At 41.1% G+C, this 18,519-nt stretch overlaps 1 protein-coding gene across 6 annotated transcripts in view; it reads left to right on the top strand.

Moving 5' to 3' along the window:
- The window catches only part of cep44 (centrosomal protein 44), a 30,220-nt gene extending 12,538 nt beyond the window's left edge, over window positions 1-17,682 (top strand). The window contains exons 5-11 of one of the 6 annotated variants that reach the window (XM_061680062.1): window positions 5,622-5,696; window positions 6,200-6,364; window positions 9,582-9,710; window positions 9,942-10,037; window positions 10,732-10,803; window positions 16,370-16,407; window positions 17,043-17,682. In XM_061680062.1, the coding sequence (XP_061536046.1) occupies window positions 5,622-5,696; window positions 6,200-6,364; window positions 9,582-9,710; window positions 9,942-10,037; window positions 10,732-10,803; window positions 16,370-16,407; window positions 17,043-17,082 (615 nt within the window). In that variant the 3' untranslated portion in view covers window positions 17,083-17,682. Of the gene's footprint in view, window positions 1-5,621; window positions 5,697-6,199; window positions 6,365-9,581; window positions 9,711-9,941; window positions 10,038-10,731; window positions 10,804-16,369; window positions 16,408-16,556; window positions 16,630-17,042 lie in introns of those variants that run through there. The other 5 variants (XM_061680063.1, XM_061680065.1, XM_061680060.1 and 2 more) reach the window with 5 other exon arrangements.
- Window positions 17,683-18,519: the final 837 nt, after the last annotated feature.

Genomic DNA, 18,519 nt, shown 5'->3' with positions numbered 1-18,519 from the left:
GGAAAAGAAATGTTAGCCCTTCCCGATAGTTTTGCAAATTGATGCTATGACCATATGGTTGACATTTCACCTCGGAGAAAAATTTGCAGAAATATTGGTGTCGGGGAAATGAAATGGCCTCTAATAGGTACTTGACATTAATAAAACCACTTGTATTTGGTATCGTTCCGTCCTAATTATTGATATTATGCAAATTATCATGGCATCATCATTGTTGTGATGATGTCACTTGAGGTCAAAAGGTCAGCAATTTTGAGTGCAGGTGAAAATCTGGGGTACCTGCGCACATACTATTTTGTTTCTGGCAACATGCAATGGGATAGAAGAAAAAAAATGCAAAATGTAAAGGAGATAACAAGGAAGTTTCTACAAGTCATAAACATAAACACCTTTACCCCTGATATCGGTCATTGTGCTTTGTTCAAAATTTGGATGAAACGCAGAAAATGTAAGCATTTTTCCATGACTGGACCAGATATCCTTGGTCACTGTTCGAACCGGATAAAGAGCATCCACGTGGCTTTGCGATGCGAAAGGATAATAAAGCGGATTTTGTTGTTGCCATGAGAGAAGCGTGCGTAACGTCCTGGGTCGAACGCGAACAACTCGCAACAGATGAAGCCAGAACATTAGGAAAGATCACTGGTATGATAGTGGATATGATGAGATTCATACAGATTTCAGTAAACTTCAGAAACGCAATCTGCAGAAGCTAATTGTTATGCGTCTTGACGGATGCCAAATCATCCATATTGTTGGAGATAGATATGATATCAATCCAGAGAGCTGTTTGAAGCAGGAGGAATGTAATTGTCGAGGAAAAAGAAACTCGATCCTTAAAGACCTTCATTCCACGGCCTCACCTACCCCTGCCAAAATGGAAGAAATTCATTAGAAAGAGGGAAAACAAGAGAAACATTCTCAAATTTCTTCTTGACACGGTACAACGCAGAGAATCATATCCCTGAAGGAATTCAGATTCAGACGGCTTCACGGAAACAACAGTGAAAATGACAACTGGCCTGGTCCAGAAGCTATCATCACTCTCAAATCTGCATCACGAGGAAGTGGGCACCCTTATTTTCGCTCATGCGGCCTACATAGTTAATGAACAGAAAACTGGTCGAATAATCATTGATGCAAATGAGACATATTTAGTGATAATGGGCATTTTCCATGTTCATCGGCTAGATGGGTTGCAGGAACTCTGGTTTCACAAACACACATTAGCATCAGATGTGTACATGTGCCATGCCATGTCCACATATCAAGACGAAAAATTTGCGAATCAAAATATAACTGGGGTAATCATGGTAGCATACATCCTGACAGGTTGTGACACATTTATCTATCCTTTCTGTATTGGCAAGAAACAGATGACCTGGGTCCAGTGGCAGCCTTCGGTGAAGATAATATTGATGTCGATCAATCTCAAACCATAGTTAATTCTTCTCAGAACTACTTCTTTGCATTGTACGGCAAGGGAGGATTCCCTGGGACAATGGATGAACTACGATGCCATCTTTTCATGACTAAACACGGAGATTTGAGGTCACTGCCCCCAACTTCTGATGCATTCAAACTTCATCTACTATGAGCACTCAATCACTTGATCATTTGCAAAAAGATTAGGGAAGTGATGCTTATATCACCAGATCCTACGTCATTTGGACGACACATAAAAAATGGTATTCTTGCAGCAGTCAGAATGACCAAAGAGCGAAAGCCAAACTATGTCAGGACAAACCTGCAAATGTGAAAAATGGCATTGCCGAGTGAGGTGTCAGAGTAAAGCAGCAGGCATTCCAAAGTGCACAATTGCTTGTGGCTGTCGTGTCCTGTCGCTATGTGATCTACAGGGTACAGCCTCCAAAATAAGTTTGAGTGAATGATTGTAGTAGTTGAAAATAGTATTCGAGGGGACCTGTGTGATATTCTGGTCATTATTTTAGGAGTTATCACAAGCATTCAAGTTGTTTATGGAGTAAACCCCAGGAAGCATTGAAATTTGCAAATTTTGACCAATTCTGTGACAATCCCGTTTTTGTCATAAGGGGTTAATGCGTAATCTCCCTGTTTTTACAAGATTATAACTTGTAAAAACTTCCTCATCTCCTTTACATTTAGCATTTCTTTATTTTTTTTTAGACCCTTGCGTGTTGCCAGAAAAAAATAGTATGTGTGCAGTACAGCAGATTTTCACCTGCCCTCAAAATTGGTGACCTTTTGACCTCTCGTGACATCATCAACGATGTCATGATAATTTGCATAATATCAATAATTAGCATGGAACAATACCTTTCTATTGTTACCAAATACTTGTTTTATCCATTTCAAGTATCTATTAGGGGACAATTCCTTTCCCCGACACAATATTTCTGCAAATTTTTCTCGGAGGTGAAATGTCAAACATATGGTCATAGCATCAATTCACAAGACGATCGGAAGGGCAAATTTATTTATTTTTTCCAGTACAGAATCACTACACCTACTCAAAAATACCTCAAATAAAAGTATATCATGAATGGCCACCTACTTCACAATCTGGGATCATTGGTTCCCCTACTACAATAACAGAACTCCGCTTGGGTTCTGATCGGGGGGGTTGGGGGGGGCGTTCCTCCCAATCACGCCCCTGCAGGTCTCACTGTCATTGCCAACTTGAGCATTGAAGTCTCCCAGCAGAACGATGGAGTCCCCAGCGGGAGTGCTCTCCAGCACCCCCTCCAAGGACTCCAAAAAAGGTGGGTACTCTGAACTGCTGTTTGGTGCATAGGTACAAACAATATTCAGGACCCATCCCCCCCACCCGAAGGCAGAGGCAGGCCACCCTCTCGTCCACCAGGGTGAACCCGAATGTACAGGCGCCGATCTGGGGGGTGGCAATAAGTATTCTCACACCTGCTCAGAGCCTCTCACCGTGGGCAACTCCGAGTGGAAGAGAGTCCAACCCCTCTCGAGAGGTCTGGTCCCAGAGCCCAAGCTGTGTGTGGAGGCTAGCCCGACTATATCTAGTCAGAACTTCTCGACCTCACACACCAGCTCGGGCTCCTTCCCTGTCAGAGAGGTGACGTTCCATGTCCCTTGAGAAAGCTTCAATAGCAACAAACACAAATATTATTGTTTCCAAGACTGTTATAACAGCTCTGTTTTCTAAAACAAAAAAATTATACCTAAAAAAATTTAAATATAGATCGATAAGTGTTTTTATTAAGGCATTTGGAAGCGCAGCGACAATGTTCGTGTGAGAGCACACAGTATTTTCCCATGGTCTTTGTAAATACTCGATTCTGATTCGCTCAAAAAAATTCCATCTGCATTTGGCTGAGCTGTTAGATTATACGAGCAAACATAGCAACCTGACACTGTCAGATTTTCTGACAAGTAAACATGAAGTACTCTGAGGACAGAAATTAGCGAATTTAAAACAATGAGTGATTTAATGACTTACTTTATTTGGTGATTACAACACCTTTGATGACTGGGATGCTGCTAAGGAATTGAGGTAAAATGAAGACACAAAAGCAAGAAAGGAGTTAACTCTGTAAGATTTAAATCAAATCGTGGATAAGAAGGTTGAAATTAATGCCAAGAAAACAACAAAATAGGCAATTAAAACACTGAGACACTTCCTGGCACAAAAAACTGGCAAACTGTCCTGTCAACAAAGACTGACATACAGCATTGCCAGCCTGAGCGCTTACATCGCCTGTCATATATAAATATACCCAATATTTGTGTAATAATAAAAAATGTTTTTCTTATCATACCTGTGGTTGTTATTTAACATTGTCAAACTAGAAAATCTAATTGGTGGAGTACTGAATAGCGTTTATGTTCCTTTAGAAAGCTATGGTATTGGAATGACTTGTAGTCAAGCTTTCAGGCGTTGGAAGTAAAAATAAATTGTTTCAGTAAAACTCGTTTTGACCACAAATGTATGAAATTCTGAATTGGTTGTTTCATTAATTATTTTTGTTTGCAAGTGACCATGGTATAAGCGGGTTATTGCCCTTCAAGGTGTACAATTTTCAGGGATTAATGGACTTGGCGGAAGCAACCGTCCACCGCTGCATGATGGTTCATTATTCTGCGACATAATAGCATATCAAGAATCAGAATGATACACATCTATTTCGTCAAATGTCATAAATTATTGGAATTTTTTACCCAGAAGTCTGGAAATTAGAGTCTGGAAAAAGTATGGAATTTTGAAATCTCAAATCTGCTGTTCTTACTGCAATGCCTCACAGTAATTTTTCATTCCATTTTCAGCCATTTGTTGAACGCCAGGAGAACATTAACACAATGAACTAACTCACACAGGCACCTCTCTCAGCCCACGCCCTGTCAACCCTGGCTCATGCCCAGACACTCACATGCAGACTACAGTTCACATAGTATTTTCTATTCATTTTATGCTTGCATTTCTTTGTGTTCAAATACTTTTACATGTTTAAAAAGTGTGTTTTACCACAAACCGCAATTCCAATGAAGAGGGGATGTTGTGTAAAACATAAATAAAAACTGAATACATTGATTAGCAAATACTTTTCAACCTATAGTCAATTGAATACACTACAATGACAAGATATTTAATGTTCAAACCGATGAACATTAGTTGTTTTGCAAATATCTTTTTATCTTAAATTTGATGCCTGCAACACAAAAGAAAGAAGAACAAGAAATTAAGAAACTAGCTGGGACAGGGTCAATAAAAGACTGGGAAAGTTGAGGAATGTTTACAAAACACCTGTTTGGAACATTCTTCAGGTGAACAGGTTAATTGGAAACAGGCGAGTATTATGATTGGGTATAAAAGGAGCATCCCCAAAAGGCTCCGTTGTTCACAAGCAATGATGGGGTCAGGTTCACCACTTTGTGAACAACTGTGTGAGCAAATAGTCCAACAGTTTAACCATAATGTTTCTTGATGTACAATTGCAAGCAATTTAGGGATTTCCTCATCTACGGTCCATAATATTATCAAAAAGATTCAGAGAATCTGGGGAAATCTCTGCATGTTAGCGACAAAACCGAACATCAATATGGAATGCCCGTGACTTTTGATCCCTCAGGCGGCACTGCACCAAAAACTAGCATCATTGTATTAAGGATATTGCCACGTGGACTCGGGAACACTTCAGAAAACCATTTTCAGTTAACACAGGTCAGTCGCTACATGTACAAATGCAATTTAAAACTCTACCATGCAACGGGAAAGCCATATTATAACAAAACAGAGAAATGCTGCTGGCTTCCCTGGGCAGGCATTAAATTCAGAATTAATGAATATTTGCAAAAACAACAAAGTTTATCAGTTTGAACATTAAATATCTTGTCTTTGTAGTATATTGAATTGAATATAGGTTGAAAATAATTTGCAAATCATCATATTCTGTTTTTATTTACGTTTTACACAACGTCCCAACTTCATTGAAATTGGCGTTTGCATGTTTAAAGCATGTGAGAGTGGTAAAATTATTTAAAAAGAAATTCTGTATGATAATTATTTTTCACAGATTTTTACGTACCACCCGTGGGTGGGTCTTGAATGTGTCCCTGCGATTAACAAGGGTTTTGGAGAAATATAATCACGTTTGCTTTTTTTATGTTCTTAGCCCAGAGTCAGAAATCCAGTGCCCCACAAGGACACAAGAGCAGAGCACCATCCAAAACTGACTAAGCCAGATACTGTAAGTATATAACTATGTAATGCCTATATATCCAGATGCAAAATCCAGCGCAAATTTGGGTCTCTTGTCTTATCACAGATAAACAGTACATGCTGCCTTTTGTAAGGTAAAAATTTAAAAAAATGTGTATATACTGAAAATAGTTTATTATATTGACCAATCAGTTTTCAAAATATGTTCCCTATAAACAACTCTACATAAGATTTATGACAGTTTCAAAACCTGAAGGACACTGAAATTTGCCTTAAATTTTCAAGGTTCTGTCTTAAATTAAGATATAACAAAGTTTATAAAAGTCAACACATCCGTAGGAAAAAAAATAAAACATCCTCAATGTATTCCTGTACATACCTAACCAATGAATACAGAAGTGTCTGCACGCAGTCTAAGAACATTTATTCCAGTCATTTAGAAGCAATGGTATTGAGGTTCTATTAGTTGAGGAGATGCAGTAAATTGGACAATAATAATAAAGTAATGATTCAACGTATCTTTTGTTTCAGGTTTATGACCGGCCCTTTGTTGTGAATCACATGAAAAAAGACGACTCATTGTCATGTGAGAGTGTAGTGCAGGTCTTGCATGATGAAGTATACTCATCCAATTCTTCTGAAAATGGGAATTCAAGCCTCACAAAAAAGAAGCAGGAGGAGGATAATATTCGACATGTAAGACATTTCTAAAGCTGAACATCATACTCTATGTCAATTGGAGAAGTTTACATACATTTAATTAGTATTTGGTGTCATTGCCTTTAAACTGTATGAATTTACTCAAATGTTTTGGATTTCCCTCCACAAGCTTGTCACAATAGTTGGCAAGAATTTTGGCCCATTCCTCTTGACAGAACTGGTGTAACTGAGCCAAGTTTGTAGGCCACCTTGCTCGCACATTACTTTTCAAGTCTGCCCATAAATTTTCAATAGGATTTGAGAATCAGGGCTTTGCAATGGTCATTCCAAAACATTGACTTTGTTATCCTTAAGTGACTTTGTAACCAGTTTGGCAGTATGTTTCGGGTCATTGTAAATTTGGAAGACCCATTTGTGCTCAAGCTTTAACTTCCTGGGTGTTGTCTTGAGATGTTGCTTCAGTATTTCCACATAATCCCATATATTTTGTGAAGGCACCAGTACCTCCTGTAACAAAACAACCCCACTACATGATACTGACAGCCACGTATTTCAAAGTTGCGATTGTGTTCAGTAAAGTACTCGTTTCACTGTGTATAACGACACAATCTTACCAGCATCAGTCAGCATCTTCACAAAGTAATTTGCTTTTGTTCTTGGGTTGAAATGCGCATTTCGGACGAAAGCACGTTCATTTCTGGGGCACATAACACATCTCTTTCCTGAGCGGTATGATGGCTGAACATTCCCATGGTGTTTATATACTTGCATATAACTGTTTGAACAGATGAACATGGCACCTTCAGGCATCTGGAAATTGCACCCAAGGTTTAACCAGACTTGTGCAAGTCCATAGATCTCTTCCTGATATCTTCCTCTAGACTTTCCCTGATGTTACACAAACAAGCAGTGGGTTTCAGGTGTGCCTAGTTAAAATACATCCACAGGTGTGTATCTTAATAACTCAAATGTTGTCAATAAACCAAAAGCTATCAAAGAAATGACACCTGACTTTTGCCAAATTGTTTAAAGGCATCGTAATCTTACTGTATGTAAATTTCTGATTTTTAAGAAAAACAATTGTTCTCCAAACCTTCCAACTACTCCGGTTTTGTCAAAATTAGTACAGTTTTAAATACCGTAATTTCTCGTGTATAATGTGCACCCATGTATAATACAGACCCCCATAATTCTGGAAAACCCTTCTACCTATGTATAATGCATTTTTACAATGCATTATACATGATTTCTGAACGGCTTTGAGGAAATTCTGGTCCACCATCCGGTATCTCAGGAGGGGGGGATCAGTGCATCAACACAGTGTATAGTGAGGGTGGGGCACTGCTGACCTCTACTTGGGACATTGTGAGGTGGTGGGGAGAATACTTCGAAGACCTGCTCAATTCCACCGACACGCCTTCCCATGAGGGAGCAGAGTCTGGTTAAAAAGCTCCTCGGTGGCAAGGCCCCGGGGGTGGATGAGATTCACCCAGAGTTCCTAAAGGCTGTTGTGGGGCTGTACTGGTTGACACGCCTCTGCAACATCGCATGGACATCAGTGCCTCAGGATTGGCAGACTGGGGTGGTGTTCCTCCTTTTTAAAATGTGGGACCGGAGAGTGTGTTCCAACTACAGGGGGAATCACACTCCTCAGCCTCCCTGTCTATTCAGTCTATTCAGGGGTGCTGGAGAGGAGGGTCCATCGCGAAGTCGAATCTCAGATTCAGGAGGAGCAGTGTGGTTTTCTTCCTGGCCGTGGAACAGTGGACCAGCTCTACACCCTCGGAAGGGTCCTCGAGGGTGCATCGGAGTTCGCCCAACCCAGTCTACATGTGTTTTGTGGACTTGGAAAAGGCGTTCGACTGTGTTCTTCTGGGAGTCCTGTGGGGGGTGCTTCGGGAGTATAGGTTCCCGATCCCCTGATACGGTCTGTTACGACCAGTGTGGTCCGCATTGCCGGCAGTAAGTAGGACTGTGTGAAGTTGTTGGGATGAAAATCAGCACCTTCAAATCTGAGACCATGGTCCTCTGTCGGAAAAGGGTGGAGTGGCCTCTCCGGGTCAGGGTTGAGATCCTTCCCTAAGTGGAGGATCTCTAGGTCTTCCCTCACTCTTGTTCACGAGTGAGGGAAGAATGGAACGGGAGATCAACAGCCGGATCAGTGCAGCATCTGCAGTCACGGTGGACTTTGTATCGCTCTGTTGTGGTGAAGAAGGAGCTAAGCCAAAAGGCGAAGCTCTCAATTTACCGGTCTATCTACGTTCATACCCTCACCTATGGTCAACGAGCTGTGGGTCGTGACCAAAAGAACAAGATCCCGGATACAAGCGGCCAAAATGAGTTTGTTAAAACTACCTCTGTAGGGTGTCCGGGCTCTCCCTTAGCGAGAGTGTGAAAAGCTCGGTCATCCGGGAGGGTCTCAGAGTGGAGCCGCTGCTCCTCCACATTGAGAGGAGCCAGCTGAGGTGGCTCGGGCATCTGTTTAGGAGGCCTCCCGGACGCCTCCCACCGGGAGGAGACCCTGGGGACGACCCAGGGCACGCTGGAGAGACTTTGTCTCTCGGCTTGCTTGGGAATGCCTCGAGATCCCCTCGGAAGAGCTGGAGGAAGTGGCTGGGGAGAGGGAAGTCTGGGCTTACCTGCTAAAGCTACTGCCCCGTGACCCGACCTTGGATAAGGGGAAGAAAATGGATGGATGGGGCGTTGCCCACCTGAATCCCCCACCAGGACGTTGTCCTGGACCTACCGGAGTCTGTGGTCCCTGGACCGTGCCTATTAGGTTTTTCTGGTTCAAAAGCTGGCAGGAATGCTTCTCTCATTATTCTGGCATTTAGCAAATAAAAATATTGTTTTCATCCTAATTGATATAAAAGAGGAAACGTTTACTCTGATTACATTTCAGTGAGGGGAAAAAAAGTGTCTTTTTATACATGTAACGGTGATTTCAACTATCTGTTGAACTGACATTTCAATCTGACAATTTTCAGATACATTTTGGAGATGGCAGAAGAAGCTTATTTGCCGGTTATTGATTGTTTTTCTGTTAGAAAAATTACGGCAAATTGAAATGAAACATTGAACTATTCATAATTTTTAATTAGGATGTTCAATACCACTTTTTCAGACAGATACCAGTTTTCACTGTTGAGTATTCACCAATTAAAAAATTAGATCACCAATTCAAAACTTTGCTGCACCTAATGTATTAATAAATATAGCAGTAACTCATCCACAATGTCATTTTGCCTTTCAGTCTTCCAATATAGAGCGAAGACTTTCTGTAATGGAAGTTCAAATCGAGAGTCTTTGTTGTGGTCTTAAAAGGCTCAGTGCCCTGGAAGACCATCTGGAGGAGCTAACAAGCCAGACTAACACAGAAAAGGTAATGACAAATAGTTTATTCATCAGTATTTAACCTGATTATTTTGTTGTGCTGATAATTTATGGAAACACGTGAACATAGTGTGCTTTACACTGTATACTGAAGTGAAAGGACAGTTATGATCTAATAGGAAGACCAAGGGGAGTACTGTAATTAACCAAATCATTTTATTTGGTGCAATCATCTCAACCGAAATGATATTTACTCAATCCTATTATGTTCTTTTAAAAGGAACAAGAATTGATCACAATATCAAGAGAGAGCTGGGAAAATCTAAATGGTAGAATCCTATTACTGGAAACCAAACTGGAACTGGGCCACACAAAGGTAGGACATGCACACAGTTAACCTCTGAACAGATTTGTGGAGCTCCTCTTTTTCAGTGCATATCCTGAAAAGAAATTAAATGTTCACTCTTTATGTAGTTTTTGTGTGCATTGCATCACACAAGAACCAAACCCCACATGTCAGAGTAATGCGGTGGTGCAGCAGTGATAGACTGCTTGCTTTGTGCCTTCTTCAAGGGCACCTCAGCAATGAATGTCAATTCACAAACAAATTAAAGGCACAAGGCTCAGTTGCAAGTTCACAATAGTCTGTACCAGTGGTAACCGTGTATTAAGGGCTTTGAGTGGGGTGGGGGGGTTGACGCGCCTTCTTTCACATGTGTATTTTACACTTTATACAGAGTAATGACTCAATTGCACAATGACGTAGATAAATAAACCTGTTACATTTTGTATAGCTGTTTTGTAGTAATTTACACAGTGCGTCTGTGAGCTTTCTAGTTTGCCATTTGAAGTGCCTATTGGTAATGAATTTGCTTCACAAATTCTGCCTTGTGAGAAGTAGCTGAGCAACTTGAAAGGATTGGGAAATAGAATCTAAGCATTTCTGTTCATCTAAGATCACTGTCTGTTCAATCCAGTTTATTTCACCTGTGTGGTTTTAAATGTTGCCTGTGCTAGCTATTATAACATTGCAGCTGGAAGAACTTCTTAACACTTTATTTTTGTTATAGTCAGGTTTTCCTCCACCATGTGACTCATCTGCCCTATTCCACTCTTTCAGCTCCAAATCTGATGCTTCCAAGGTGAGAGAGTAAAGCACTCACATCAGTGTTGTGGAAAAATATCTCTTTTACTGCAACCCCAATTCCAATGAAGTTGGGACTTGTGTTAAACAAATAAAAACAGAATACAATGATTTGCAAATCATGTTCAACCTATATTTAATTGAATACACTAAAAAGACAAGATATTTAATGTTATGTAAATAATCATTAACTCAAAATTTCATGGCTGCAACACGTTCCAAAAAAGCTGGGACAGGTGGCAAAAAAGACTGAGAAAGTTCAGGAATGCTCATCAAACACCTGTTTGGAACATCCCACCGGTGAACAGGCTAATTGGGAACAGGTTGGTGCCATGATTGGGTATAAAAGGAGCCTCCCTGAATTGCTCAGTCATTCACAAGCAAAGATGGGGCGAGGTTCACCTCTTTGTGAACAAGTGCGTGAGAAAATAGTCGAACAACTTAAGGACAATGTTCCTCAATGTACAATTGCAAGGAATTTAGGGATTTCATCATCTACGGTCCATAATATCATCAAAAGGTTCAGAGAATCTGGAGAAATCACTGCATGTAAGCGGCAAGGCTGAAAACCAACATTGAATGCCCGTGACCTTCAATTCCTCAGGCGGCACTGCATCAAAAACCGACATCAATGTGTAAAGGATATCATCACATGGGCTCAGGAACACTTCAGAAAACCAATGTCAGTAAATACAGTTTGGCGCTACGTCCGTAAGTGCAACTTGAAACTACTATGCAAAGCAAAAGCGATTTATCAACAACACCCAGAAACACCGCCGGCTTCTCTGGTCCCGAGCTCATCTAAGATGGACTGATGCAAAGTGGAAAAGTGTTCTGTGGTCCGACGAGTCCACATTTTGAATTGTTTTTGGAACTTGTGGACGTCGTGTCATCCGGGCCAAAGAGGAAAAGAACCATTCAGACTGTTATGGACGCAAAGTTCAAAAGCCAGCATCTGTGATCGTATGGGGCTGAGTTAGTGCCAATGGCATAGGTAACTTACACATCTGTGAAGGCACCATTAATGCTGAAAGGTACATACAAGTTTTGGAGAAACATATGCTGCCATCCAAGCAACGTCTTTTTCATGGACGCCCCTGCTTATTTCAGCAAGACAATGCCAAACCACATTCTGCACGTGTTACAACAGCGTGGGTTCGTAGTAAAAGAGTGCAGGTACTAGACTGGCCTACCTGCAGTCCAGACCTGTCTCCCATTGAAAATGTGTGGCGCATTATGAAGCGTAAGATACGACAATGGAGACCCCGGACAGTTGAACAGCTGAAGTTGTACATCAAGCAAGAATGGGAAATAATTCCACCTACAAAGCTTCACCAATTAGTGTCCTCAGTTCCCAAACGTTTATTGAATGCTGTTAAAAGAAAAGGTGATGTAACACAGTGGTAAACATGACCCTGTCCCAGCTTTTTGGAACGTGTTGCAGCCATAAAATACTAAGTTAATGATTATTTGCTAAAAACAATAAAGTTTATCAGTTTGAACATGAAATATCTTGTCTTTGTAGTGTATTCAATTAACATGATTTGCAAATCATTGTATTCTGTTTTTATTTATGTTTAAGACAATGTCCCAACTTCATTGGAATTGGGGTTGTACAACAATAACAAAAAGATTGAGAAACTCAGGCAGTGCAAGAACCCAAAAACAGAATTTAGCCCAAAGTCAGTTGGGATATGATATGATATATGATTTGGTGAGGCGGCACGGTGTACGACTGGTTAGAGCGTCAGCCTCACAGTTCTGAGGACTGGGGTTCAATCCCCGGCCCCACCTGTGTGGAGTTTGCATGTTCTCCCCGTGCCTGCGTGGGTTTTCTCCGGGCACTCCGGTTTCCTCCCACATCCCAAAAACATGCATTAATTGGAGACTCTAAATTGCCCGTAGGCATGACTGTGAGCGCGAATGGTTGTTCGTTTCTATGTGCCCTGCTGGCAACCTGTTCAGGGTGTACCCCGCCTCCTGCCCGATGACAGCTGGGATTGGCTCCAGCACGCCTGCGACCCAAGTGAGGAGAAGCGGCTCAGAAAATGGATGGATGGATGATTTGGTGAGAAAAACGGTGACGTTTTAAATACTTATTTCAGCCGCTGTCTCTGTGTGGGTGTGGGTGTGTGCGTGTGTGTCCCACAAAGTCCCCTCCAAAAGTATTGGAACGGCGAGGTCAATTCCTTTTGTTTTTATTGCACACTGAAGACATTTGGGTTTCAGATCAAAAGATGAATATGAGATGACAAAATCTGAATTCCAGCTTTTATTTCATGGTATTTACATGTAGATGTGTTATACAACTCAGGACAGAGCACCTTTTGTTTGAAGCCACCCACTTTTCCAGTGACATTGGAACAGACGTGATTAAATTAACTTAAAATGAAAAACATTGAATATTTGGTGTAGGGTATATGGATTTGAGATAAAACGCAATTTATTTGAGAAATAATTTTTGTCGAACGTGAGCGCCTGCGTTCACTTCCGTGTTTGTCCGAGTTACGTTTTAACTTTAAAATCAGACTATTTTATCTTGTAAAGGGGAACCACATCTCTTTTTCGATGTGTAAAACATAAGGAAAAAATGATGAAAAAACTTCTATGTCTCATAATTTGAAGGTTGCGTCAGGAATTAAATAAGAATCCTAGATCCCAGAGGTCTCTTATCGTATCCAAACACACAAACGATGCAGATAATGGGTTTTTATATAACATTTAATGAAATCTAACAGGGGTATAACTACAGGGAAACAATGCAGAGAAAAAGAAAACAAGGTACAGGTAAGCATTCGTAAAGCAGGTCAAACTTGTTGTGTAGGTGTGAAGTGAGGATGTGCGGTGGGCAATACATAAAGCTGGGATTCCTGTTGCTGTTAATTTAAACCCAAATATGCACCAATCTGTACTTTAGTAGACCGCTCGTTGGAGTTACATTGCATGGAACACAATTTAGGCAGGTTGGTCGATCTCCCGGATGCTTGGCTGGTCTGGTCGAGGACAGGTGGTTTTGATGGAAAAAGGAGGAAAAAAAAAAAAAACCTTCAAGTGCAGAGCGGCCGAAGCCCGTGAGTGGCCTGGTCGCCGGGCACTCAGAGCAGACATGCGCCGCCCGTTTCCTTCCCAACGGAGCTTCGTCTGTGAGCTGCCCAAGCACCCGCACAGGTAGCTCGGTGCGCTGGCTGGATACCCTGCGGTGGGGGAAGGTCAGGCTCGCCACCTCGTGGTAAGAGGTGGGGCTTCCTAGCTGGGCCTAGTTCTTTGGCAAGGTTGAACGAACAAGCGAGAGTGAGTGCCGGACAAACAAGCTTCGACCTTATATGCACAAGGGCGAGAGAGAGTGCCACCCCCCTGGTGACCAAAAGAGAGAGAGATCGCCTTTTAATACGACTTTTTATCACTAGGATTATTTGTGGTTTTAATTTAAAAAAAAATTTAACCAGCAGACATTCAAATTTGGAGAAATACAATCACTCGTGACATTGGTGTGGTGGTAGGCACTGTGAGCATTCATGCAAAGTTCTTAAAATGTCACACAACATTCAAATTCTGTGAAGCTGGTCCAGAGTGTTGTTGCCGTTGGGAGTGACCTTTGAACTTTTATCTTTGCATGTGGGACCAGCGAATTTTCAAACTTATTGGGTCGGTATCTTGAGCCCTGCACACACAGGGGGTCTTCTGATGACTGGAAGCCCAGGTTTCTGTTTTAATTAAAAGTCCGGGTGAGAAGCCTGGTTCTCTGGTCTCTGCTTTTGATGAGCTCCTTCAGGCTGGCTAATAATTAATTTAGCATCCGTGTGTGATAAACCAGGGATCCCCGTGATCGTCTCTCTCGGCGGGGTGCGGAGACAGGGATGCAGCCCAGTGCGAAATTGGGGGTCATGGTGGAATCTGGTGAGAGCATGTCCGTTACATTGGTGACAAGAGATTTGGAGGCATAATCCTTGCAATAACTGCATCAAGCCTGCGACCCATTGACTTCACCAGACTGTTACATTCTTCATTTGAAATGCTTTTCCAGGCCTTTATCGCAGCCTCTTTCAGTTCTTGTTTGTTTCTGGGGGTTTCTCCCTTCAGTCTCCTCTTCAAGAGGTAAAATGCATGCTCTGTTGGGTTAAGGTCTGGTGATTGACTTGGCCAGTTTAAGACCTACCACTTTTTCCCCCTGATGAAGTCCTTTGTTGTGTTGGCAGTGTGTTTCGGTCATTGTCTTGTTGCATAATGAGGCTTCTCCTGATGAGTTTGGATGCATTTTTCTTTAAATTACCAGACAAAATGGTTTGTCAACCTCCACAGGGCAGTGGTGAAGGTATCACAATCCACTGTTCGAAGTTCACCAAAGTGATGGAAAGGCCAAGGTATGGAGAAAGAAAGGATCTGCTTATGATCCAAAACACACAAGCTCATCTATGAAGTATGGTGGAGGTAATGTCATGGCTTGGGCTTGCATGCCTGCTTCTGGAACGGGCTCACTATTCTTCATTGATGATGTACTGTAACTCATAATGGTTGCAGCAGAATGAATTCTGAAGTCTACCAAAACATTTTTTTCTGGCAATTTACAGAAAAATGCATCCAAACTAATCAGGATAAGCTATAAGATATATCCATCCATTCATTTTCCGTACCGCTTATTCTCACGAGTGTTGCGGGCGTGCTGGAGCCTATCCCAGCTATCTTCGGGCGAGAGGTAGTGGGCTTTTTAGAAAATGTAATTAAATATCGTGAATTTTGTGTGTTTGGGTTCGCCAAGACATGGTATTCGCTATTTATCCCCCCCCCCCCGAACTGGTCACCAGCAAATCGCAGGGCACATATAAACAAACAACCATTCGCACTTACATTCACACCGACGGGTAATTTTGAGTCTTCAGTCAACCTACCACGCATGTTTTTGAGATGTGGGAGGAAACCGGACTACCGAGAGAAAACCGACGCATGCACGGGGAGAACATGCATACTCCACACAGGGGAGGCTGGATTTGAATCCGGGTCCTCAGAACTGTGAGGCAGATGTGCTAATCAGTCGGCCACCGTCTCTCTCTCTCTCTCTCTCTCTCTCTCTCTCTCTCTTTCTCTCGCACTCTCTCTCTCTCACTCTCTCTCTGTGTCATTCTTTCTCTGATTATATTTATTCCACTTTCTTTATATGTATGGATTACTTGGGTTGTTCCCAACATCTGGTGAAAATTTCATGTCAATAGCACCTTTGGAAATATATTTAGTGAGAAAAAATTGTGACGTATTCAATACTTATTTCTGCCGCTGTGTGTGTGTGTGTATATATATATATATATATATATATATATATATATACACAGCATATATGTATTATACATATATGTGTGTATATATATATATATGTGTATATATATATATATATATATGTATATATATATACACACACACACATGTATTATATATGTATATATATATATGTATGTATGTGTATATATATATATATATATGTGTGTATATGTGTATATGTATATATGTGTATATGTATATATTTTGTTACCTATAATTCAACTGTTTCTTATCTTCCTTGAATCTTTGTCCAGGGTGATATAAAAGACAGACTCGAGAGGATCACCAACATGTAAGTAATGTGTTCACTAAAGCAACTTCATATCATGATTTTTACAGTGGAACCTTGAGTCACCAACTCAATTCATTCCAATACTTTTGTCACGAACCGCAGGATTTTTTCCAAATAAAATTAATGGAAATAGAATTTATCCATTCCAGCCCAAGCATGAAGTCGACTTTGTGCGCAGCCAGTGCTGACACCTGGTAAGAAGTGGACAGTGGGGCCACTGGCCAAAGCGCCGCCCGGGTGCAAATGATCGTGTCACATTGAGATACCGAGCCAGGGACCCTTCCACCAAGCCGCTGGAGGCACGGTAGGGTGGCATGTGGCATATGCCCAGCCCCGCCAGAAAAATCTCACCGGACACTGCTGCAACCGCAACACTTTCCATGGGTAAAATACGACAAGATTCATTTCTGTTTGTGAAATAAGCGGCTCACGAAGTGAACAACGTTCTCGCTGTGTGAAAGAGTGCAACTGGGAGGGGATTCTGTGACTTCGCGTATCGAACCATATCGTAGTAGTTTGTGAACCGAAGCAATATTTGTTGAAACATTTTGTTCATAAACTGGGGTGTTTGTGAACCAAGGTTCCACTGTATAAATATTTCACTGTTCTTGACTGTGTTTGTGTATTATTTATAGGTTGAGGAGTACTTCTACTCAAATGAAGAGTACAGAATGATCGACAGTACCCTATAAATGTCCATCCATCCATCCATTTTCTCCAACGCTTATCCTCACTAGGGTCGCGGGTATGCTGGAGCCTATCTCAGCTAACTGTGGGCTAGAGGCGGGGTACACCCTGAACTGGTTGCCAGCCAATTGCAGGGCACATTTAAACAAACAACCTTTGACACTCACATTCACACCTATGGGCAATTTAGTCTTCTCACCCTACAAATAGACTGATGAAATGATTTACTCTTTAAGTCAGTGTAACATTAAATTATTCACTTTAGCCCCTCCGTTCATCAAATCTAGCTTTAGCTTTAGTGGTTTGCCTTTGGCAATAATGGAAGCATGTCTTTTTTTGAGGGCCAAAACTGAAGTTGGGTCATATTTTTGTTCAGCAGAATTCCAAAATTCCATAAACTATCAGCAGCATGGTAGCCGACTGGTGATTAAATCCGCCTCACAGTTCAGTGGATGTGGGTTCGTAGCCGGGTAGTGACTTTTCTGTGTGGAGTTTGCGTGGGTTTTCTGTGGGTACTCCGGTGTGAATGGTTGTTTGTTTTTGTGCTCTGCGATTGGCAGGCAACCAGTCCAGGCTGTAGCCCGCCTCTCGCCCGAACTCAGCTGGGATAGGCTCCAGCACACCCACAACCCTAATTGAGGATAAGCGGTATAGAAAATGGATGGATGGATGGATGATCGATGCTGTTCAGCTGTCACTACATTTACTGTTGTGCTCAATTAACTCACATCACAATATGTTTAACAAGCACAAATGGACCCTGAACACAGCTCAAAGCAGTAGTGCAAGTGGATGTCCTGCACCTGGAGAAAATGACAGTTTGACATTATGAAATGGCACCACTTTAGTTTTTTTTTTTGTAAATTACACAGTTTACTCATAAAAAACAAGAGTTGTGATTTGTTAATAATTTTACATATTTATTATTTGTATTTAAATGTGTGTGTATATTTCAGAAATTGTTTAAATTGTGTAATATAATATTGTGTCATTTGTTGTATGTTCAGTTCAGTTTCTTTGATTTCTTGATCAATTTTCTTTTTTGACAGTCTCTCCTTTGTTTTTCAATTATGCCACAACATCATGATGTCTTTTTTTAAGCTACCCATGACTCAGTCAGAATGTCTGTTGAACATAAAACAGGTCATGCAATTTAATATGAGAATATCTATTTATTGACCTGCATAAATATCAGTATGAATAATAAATGAAGGGTAGTTCATAGATTTTATTTACGTCTCAAACTCTTTCCCTGCTCTAAATGATTACAATACTGTACATTGATAACTTTTTTAAAATACCGAATAAAATGATCTACATTAAAAAATGAATCTAGTGGTGATGCATTTAGAAGTGTCAAATTTATTTTTACATATCACACTTCATTAAAAAAGAAAAATTCAAACAAATTGCATTTTGTTTGTT

The sequence above is a fragment of the Phycodurus eques genome, chromosome 6 (genome assembly GCF_024500275.1).
Source record: "Phycodurus eques isolate BA_2022a chromosome 6, UOR_Pequ_1.1, whole genome shotgun sequence".
NCBI classification, from domain to species: domain Eukaryota; kingdom Metazoa; phylum Chordata; class Actinopteri; order Syngnathiformes; family Syngnathidae; genus Phycodurus; species Phycodurus eques.
The sequence above is the reverse complement of the archived record's forward strand: the minus strand, read 5'-3'. Positions and strand labels throughout refer to the sequence as shown.